Here is an 8,425-nt window from a genome sequence, read left to right on the forward strand (position 1 = left end):
CAATAGCCTTGATTGCCCCAGGCACTTGACCTGTCCCTCACACTGCACACCCTGCCCATGTGCCTGGGAGCCCCATTCCAGCTCAGGCCAGGATTCATGATCTGGTCTTTTGTGAGTCATGCTGGGCTGTGGCTGATCCCAGTTGACGTGATCGACCTGCCTCGCTCTGCTCATCACCTCTCCAGGTAATGCTCTAGCTCTGCTGTCACCCTCTGCTTGTGCCTGCCTCCCCTGGTGGGCAGCCCCTCACCTGCAGCCCCATGTCACTCCTTGCATCCAGGCTACTGAGGATGCTCACTGCTTTTATCACTCTCAGATTTCCAATCTCTTAAGGCTTCCACAGAGACAGCTGCAAATAACTAAGTATTGAGAAAACACTGGAAAGTCACTTCTTGTTCAGACACTTCCAAAGTGAACCACTGGAGTCACTTCTTTCGATAGGGAGACTATTAGATTGCTAAATATTTGATTTACTTCTAAACAATGCTGCAGTAGATACTGACAAATCTTCATTATTTATTTGAAGAGTTGTTTGTACAGCATTGGCAGCCTATTTCCCAAAAGTTTCTGGCTGCTTGCCCTCCCAAAGAGTAGAAAAACTCGGCTTTAATAGGCTATCTCCACTCATATTGTTCTAAGTGTGAATAACAACTGCATTTCATTTGTTCTCCGCTATTTATAGCTGCAATTGAATTTTTTCATTTAATTTCTAAAGTGTTTCTTCTTCTTCATCTACACCACTAAGTTGTGAAAGGTTAATTAAAAATAGGATGTGTACAATAGTAAGAAATCTTTTCCTAATCTGAAACCTTTGGCATCTTTACCCCAACTAGAGTATATGTTACATGGACACAGTGTTCCAGGATGCCCTTCAGCAAGGAACAAAAAGAAAATGCAGGGGAGATGAGCAGCATCAGCCAGAAATGACAACAAAAATATGCTATTGTAAAACACACAGATGTTACACATAGATTGCTTGTTCCTTGGAGGTCTAGGGCATTGGCCTCTTACTCTAAAACTCCTTATTTGGCTCGAGTCTTCACAGATTCTCCTAGCTTGTAGAAAGTAAAGCATAAACCCCAGCAATGCTGCTCCATGACGGTTAATTTACAAAGGTAAAGCTATGTCTGAATTTGGTTTAACTCCAAGGTTAAATTCAGGCAAATTCATCCCTCTGCAGACTGTTAAAACACTGGTCTCAATCTCATTATCATTTCCTTTAGTGTGATCTTTTTCCTGTTTCTTGGATATACTTGCTTATGATAAGCAGAGGACAATTAGCAGAGAATCTGCTGTGTTCCTACACAAAGCATTCTATGGTATTTTGGGAATATGATACAGTCAACACAATCAGCCGATTTCCTTCCTTTCCTGCTTTCCTTTCACACAACTTCTAAACTATTGTGGACACTTGGCAAATATGAGTGAAAAATCACTTCAATTAAATTTGCAGCAAAACTATAATCTAGGAAGAAAAACATAATTTCCTCATGTCCAATTGCCTGTGCTGTGACCTCCATCATGTCAGATTTGAATTTCTTTATTTTAGGCATTATAGGGTGAACATCATTTTCTGTGGAAAAAAATTACTGTTGTGTTTTTAGGCCTATATGGTTCATCAGTGCAAGTTCATGTGGCACAGTACAGTGTGCTCAGGCATTCTACTCTCTGAACTACAATTTCCCATGGAATTTAGTTGCCTTAATGCAGCAGTCTGTGAAATTGTTCGATAGGAGTCTTAGCTAACTGTGGGCATTACTGGAATACCTATGTGAAGATCCAGTTTAATACTTCCTTGGCAACAAGTAAACCCTTCCATGAAGGGATTTTTCAGTTCCCACCTACCAATCTAGATTTATCACAGGACTACATGGAGTCCTCTTTCCACATCTCTATTGGTAGTTGCTGGCAAAGAAAAGTTTCATTTTCTAAAACATCTGACTTTTATTTGACCAAAGCAAAGGAAAAGAAAAATGTATGGTTTGGGAATACTTTGTGTTCCAAAGTTTTCATAGTGATGTTTAATTTTTAACATGGTTCCTCCAAACTGCTATGACAAAACATTATAGGATTGCACTCAGTAATTACTGCTTCAGAGCTCAGAGGCACTGGAATTACAGATTTCTCCATATCGGTTGAGCATGATTTGGCCAGCACATACATAGAAAGAGAGGTAAGGACATCCTCAGTGAAGATGCTCTGCAAAATCACCTGGTTGGTATAATTTTTATTGCTTGCAATGTAATTTTTTTACAGCAATTTTGGTCGATATTCTGGAACTGAATTTATTTATGGACAAAGAACCAGTAGTGGAAGTGGTTTAGATAGCTTTTAAGATCTTTCATCTCCAGTAGGTGGCTCACCCTCAGTGGTTGTGACACATCTGGATGAATAATGTCATAGACAGGACAGCCTATCCTCAATACCAGAAGTACAAAATCTGTGTTTTGCTATGCCCAACGATGAATTGAATCTGCCCTTTGAGAACAACCTTCTGTGCTTACACTAGAGAAACCAAATCGAGACACAGATTTCCTTGAAGCAACAGAAAAAAAAAATAATCATTTCCTTTGTCTTACCAAAAGGAAATAAAATTGCATATGTCAGCATTGCCTCTCCAGGTTTTGCTGTTTGTTTCTGAGGGGCTCCTGCAGTGAGCTCCAAACCCCTCGGCACATTCCCATTAAAAAGCTTATCCAGCCTACTTCTTCAATCACATGATCACAAATTGCCTGATTTGCACCGTGTCTTGTTTTGCTGCAGTGTCTAAGAGCTACAATACAGTAAGAGAGGATGAGGACTGAGCCAGCTGTCTGGTAGTCAGCAGGTAAAGTCAACTGCCAGTTGATGCTGGATAGACTGCAAGTCTCTGTGTCAGGAGGGGTGGATTCTCAGCACCTCCACCTCCTTATGGGAATGAATATCTTCCAAATTGAACCTGTCCCGAGGACCACCTGTAGGTCCACCCTGCCTTAAATGGTTATAGAAAGACTCGTGTCAGGAACAGCAGAAGGAACATTTCCTAATGCTCGGCTGTAACCAGGCTTTGCTGGTTGAAACTTTTATTACAAGAAGGGAGGTCCTTAAATTTAAGGAGGAAGGAATGGGGAGAAATGAGCAAGGAAAGATTGCTATTTCTTGACAGGACTCTCTTGGACTATACAATTACAGCTGTTCAGATATCTCAGTCTTTTAATGCTGCTCATGTGTGGCATGCAAGATGCTCCAAAGGAGGTAGATTTGTAATATCTTTCATCTTATTACATGTATCTGACCCCTAGAGACAAGCAGAACTAAGCTTTTATAGGTATTTCTGAATAATTTGGAGACTAGCTCAGGATATGCTATGTTCAAGCAAAGAGGCAGGCTGAATTAGCAGAGATGCTGAACAACCTGGACGGGATCTGAAGTTAGCCTTCACACAGAACCTCAGCAGAAATGCCACCAGCTTTATGAATTGATGAAGAGACCATCCAAAATACTGAAAATTTGGGCAATGTCACTGTAATGACTGTTTGGGTATGTACATGCCATTGCAACTGAAGGCTGTTGGTTTTCCTCCCTCTCTATCACAGGGCAGTACTCAGCGTGTGTCAGCTCCCCATGCCAGAATGGAGGAACCTGTATCAATGACAGAGAGAATTTTATTTGTGCTTGTCGCCACCCCTTTGGAGGAGTCAACTGCAGTATGAAGCTGGTGAACGACAATTCTCTGAGTGTTGGCAAGTAAAGAATTTAGTAGTGCAATATGCTAGCAGCACGGGCATTTGCCCCAAGGTCTAATTAGAGAGCATTTGCTGGTCAAAGGTCTCACATTTCACTTTAATGAGTACCAACTCAAGAAGTAATGTCCTGTGTTTTGGTGCTGAAGACATCAATTCCTGTGGGTGACTCTTGATCTCTTTCTTTAATATGACCAGACAATAGGATTAAATTGGGCTGGGACCAGCCATAATAGCTGGAAAGCTCCCTGCTGACTTCTGCTGAAGGAGGGTATGCAGTAGATGTAGTTGAACATGGCATCATGGAATTCAAGGGGGGAGGTGAAATCACATCACTTGGGAATACTAGCTTAACACTGCACAAAATGCCCTATAAATACCACTAGCTACCATAATATATGGGACTATAGCCTGGAGGAGTCATTTTAGGCATACCTCTGATTTTCAGTAGCAAAATACATCCCTTGAAAGATATTTCAAAGAAGAAAAGTGCAAACTGTGCTTATTCAGCCCAGAAAACAAATAAATAATTTACATCCAGGCTGCATGGAACGAGAATTTAATGCAGCTTTCAGCAGCTGTTTGGCTGATTCTCATTCATGACAGCATATGAATGGTGAATAAAATCATTTTTACAGTGGCAGGGAATCACAGTGTGCATGCTCAGCTGGAAGAGAAACACATATACTTTTACTCCCTCATTTAACGTCAGGAGTACTAAACCTCTCCACTATTTGTCTAAGATTTGTGGAGAAAATTCTTGGCTTCAGCACATACAGATGAACAATGAAAGATATCCTGGGGTGGGGAATAAGTTGGGGGTAGAGAAGGGAAAAGAAGAAAGAAAAGAAAAATAGTACCTCTCATCATGTTAACTTAGCATAGTCCATCACAGAGTTACCTTGCTTTTTCTAAATTTCTTTTTTTTTGTGGATACACCTAGCACTAATTGTGAAGAAAAATGCATTTTATACAATACAGAAAAAATGCATGTTTATGTAGAAATACTGGTTTTGTTGCTCAAGTTACTCAATTATGTGTCTTCAGAAAAGCTTTTACTGATCTTCTCACTAATCCAAGTTGTCCATCTATAATATAACAGGAAGAATGAGGGGGAAATGCCAGGGACATTAGTTGAAATTGTTCTTTATTCCTTTCCAGATTTTTCAAAGGGATCATACAGATATGCACCTATGGTGGCTTTTTTTGCCTCTCATACATACGGGATGACAACTCCAGGACCCATCAGATTTAACAATCTGGATGTCAACTACGGAGCTTCATTTGCCCCAGCAAGTGGGAAGTTCCATGTTCCATATCTTGGGGTGTATGTTTTTGAATATACCATTGAATCATTTAGTCCCCGTGCCTCTGGCTATCTGGTCATTGATGGGATAGACAAACTTAGTTTTCAGGCTGAAAATATTAACAGCAATAAGTACACTGACAGAGTAATTACTGGAAATGCTTTATTAGAATTAAATTATGGTCAAGAAGTCTGGCTCAGACTGGCAGCTGGCTCTATACCAGCCAAGTATCCACCAGTCACTACCTTTAGTGGTTACTTGTTGTATCGTACCTAAGCCACTCATAAATGTAATCATCAAATGAAACAACTGGCATATAAATTTATCTTTGCCTTTAAATACTTCATTCCTTTCACATCGATAAGTTTCTTAAAGTAACCAAAGTAATGGCATTAGCATTTGAAGTATCTGATCCTCCAAATTGCTTGTGTGTAGCATGTACACATCTACAGAGAGTCCACAGGCTGGGGACAGGGGAAAAGTATGCATCCTCCTTCTATGAGTGGGAAACACAAATATAATTATTTTCTACATTTACATCGCATAAATATACTTACACAAGGAAGCCGAGACTCAGTTCTCAAGAAAAATCAAAGCTGGTTTTGATGATCACTTTACAACCTGAGTGCACACGTAGGTGATGGATAGATTTGATGATTCAGATGTTGGGTTACTGTGTAGCTCATTGTATCAAGTGATAGTCATGTATATATTGTTTGGAAAAAATATGTATATATTTTATTTTGCCTGACATTATCAACCACATACCTTGAGAATTCTGCATTTAGTTGTTTCAAAATTTTGTATGTAATCAGTATGATAACAAACTGTATTTTTTTTGTCTAGCAGAAATAAAACAGGGAAGACTTAGAAGTTGCATATTTATATACTCAAATCAGAAATAAGGTGGTCATTTTTGCCAGTGAATATAATTAGTCATGGCAAAAACATTACAATGGATTTGGTGGACTCTTTCTATTGCTTGAAGCATTCAAACCACAGAGAGATTTTGGCCTATAAGGTACAAAATGTTAAATGGGATAATCATAATAGTCCTTTCCAAGTTTGAACTCTATAATCTATGATTTTATTTGTTTCTGCATCATATTCACTAACTGTTAAGGCAAGATAAAATGAACTTTGGTCTGCACAATCCAAAATGTGATTTCCAAGCATCAGTACAATAAAAAAGAACATATTGTCACATATGAGTGCCTGTATGTAATAGTGGATCACATTGCCTCGTAAAGGAAGAGCTTGAACATACATGTGGATAAAAATAAGATGACTGAATTTTACATACATATTCTTGGAAAATGCTACTACTAATGTATATGAATTGGGAATTATGTCCTAGTAAAATTTTACAGTAAAGTCGAACAAAAGAACACATACTGTAGTGCTCTCTCTGTCCCCTCTCCTCTGCCACCATTGAGTTTATTAAATATTTTCACTGCTAGATGGTAGACTAATTCTTCATTCTTAATGGATATTAAGAGCAGCCACTTTGACCAGCAGCCCTAGCCCAGGACTCCTCCTGCCTCCTCTTGAGCCCAGGCCAGTGTCCAGGATTCAACTTATGCTGAGCTGTGGAGTTGCTTATCTTGTTGGGAAGGGAAGTTATTCAAAGTGTCCTGTAACAGCAAACACCAGCAGCGTGTCATGCATAACATGACCTCAAATTTAATGCTACTCTTAAATGCTGGAAAACCCAAGGGAGGGCAAACAGTGATTTTACCATCTGCTCTAATCTTGGTTTAATCCTGCTGTGGAATATGAATTTCTATTTGACCTAGGGAAACGGATTCAGCCTACTGCAGGCCAAGTTTTCCTATTGCATTTCTTTTTCTTCTGAACACTGTTATCTGAAAGAAAGCCTCTTATCATTTCTTTGCCTACATTAGCTAGTTGGTTACATGTCTGAGGCTCATTTTCTGTTCTGAAAGACTTATCGAGATTTCAAGGGAGATGGAAACTTTAGATAAAAGCCTATTTTCTGAAGCCTTAAATCCACTAATTAATTGTTAATGGATCCTGCAGCACATAATTAATCATACTAAATATCCTATGTTTCCTTAAAGGATCTGAAATAAATAGAGCCACTATAATAAAGGTCAACAGCAAATCTCATTAACAGATTGGAATGTTTTGCTGTTGCTTGTATTTTTCTTTTAGATTTTTATCTGAGGCCAGAAATCCTTTCACTTTCATGCCCGATGGATTCTCAATATACCATGAACCCTGAATGAGTATGCTACAGACCTTTCTCCTGTTGCATACTATATTTTTCTGTAAATACTCAAAGTCCTTGGTATGGCACCAACTCAGCCTTCCATATCATTGAATTTTATCAAACATAATGACCACGTGCCACAATCCCCCCTTGTATGATTTTGTCATTTTAATGTGTTTAGTCTTCTTTATTCCTGCTATAGCTATGGCTAAATGGCATGAAAATTACTCTGCAGATGAAATTCAAATGACCCACCAGAGACTGCATCTCTGTTTTAATGTAACTTTCTTTGCCCTTGCTTCTCTTGCCACTAAATCGTTCAAGCTGGCTCCTCATCTTCATAGGCACTATTTTTCCCCCAAGAGTCAGAAACTTTCTAGATCATGGTATTGGCTTTCTTTCCTCTCTCCTTCTCTCCTTCTCTCCCTCTCTTCCTCTCTGCCTCCCATCCTGCCTCCCTCCCTCCCTCTCTCCCTTCCTTCATCTCCCTCTCCCTCTACCTTTCCCTCTCTCACTTTCTCCCTCCCCCTCTTTTTTTTCTCTCTCTCTCAACTCCAGATTCATTAGTAGTAGTGTAAGGATTCTGATTAAAGCCACGTCTGTAGCTGTAACACACAGAAAAATCATTTCCTTAATTCAAAATAGCACTGAAGCTTATTCTCATTATATTATTTAAAATATGGAAGAAAAAGCTTTAAAAAATATAATAAATGCACCCTATACAATTTTATTCTGTGCAATAATCCATCAAAATCTTTCCACAGATATATTAGAATTGAGTACACTGGACTTTATTGTTAAAAACCAAAGTACAGATTCTTCACTATGCTTATAGGTTTGCATTGGCCCTTGAGGCTTATTTATGGGCCTGTGGCTCTGCACATTGGCAGCCTGGACTAATGAAGCACATAATACTGAAAAATAACTGAAGATCAATAAAATCTGAAGCCATTATGCAGAATAGACAATGACAAATTAATCAGTCTGAACTCCCAGGAGAACTTTTTAGGAAACAACCAGGAAAGGTCATTCCTAAGGTACTTTGTCACCCCTCTACTTTCATTTTCACTGTCTGATTTGCATTCCCTAATAATAGCAGGCAACAAATCTGAATGTTCATCTCTACCCACATGCAGCTCCTGTGAGGGACCACAAAGACATCC

The 8,425-nt window shown here is 39.2% G+C and overlaps 1 protein-coding gene across 1 annotated transcript in view; it reads left to right on the top strand.

Annotated features, from left to right (window-relative positions):
• The window catches only part of MMRN1 (multimerin 1), a 40,815-nt gene extending 33,656 nt beyond the window's left edge, over nucleotides 1–7,159 (top strand). Inside the window, exons 7-8 of the mRNA XM_035326086.1 lie at nucleotides 3,576–3,722; nucleotides 4,884–7,159. Coding sequence (XP_035181977.1) covers nucleotides 3,576–3,722; nucleotides 4,884–5,305 — 569 coding nt within the window. The 3' untranslated portion in view covers nucleotides 5,306–7,159. The remainder of the gene's footprint in view (nucleotides 1–3,575; nucleotides 3,723–4,883) is intronic.
• The last annotated feature ends 1,266 nt before the right edge of the window (nucleotides 7,160–8,425 follow it).

Source organism: Oxyura jamaicensis, chromosome 4 (assembly GCF_011077185.1).
Source record: "Oxyura jamaicensis isolate SHBP4307 breed ruddy duck chromosome 4, BPBGC_Ojam_1.0, whole genome shotgun sequence".
NCBI classification, from domain to species: Eukaryota; Metazoa; Chordata; class Aves; order Anseriformes; family Anatidae; genus Oxyura; species Oxyura jamaicensis.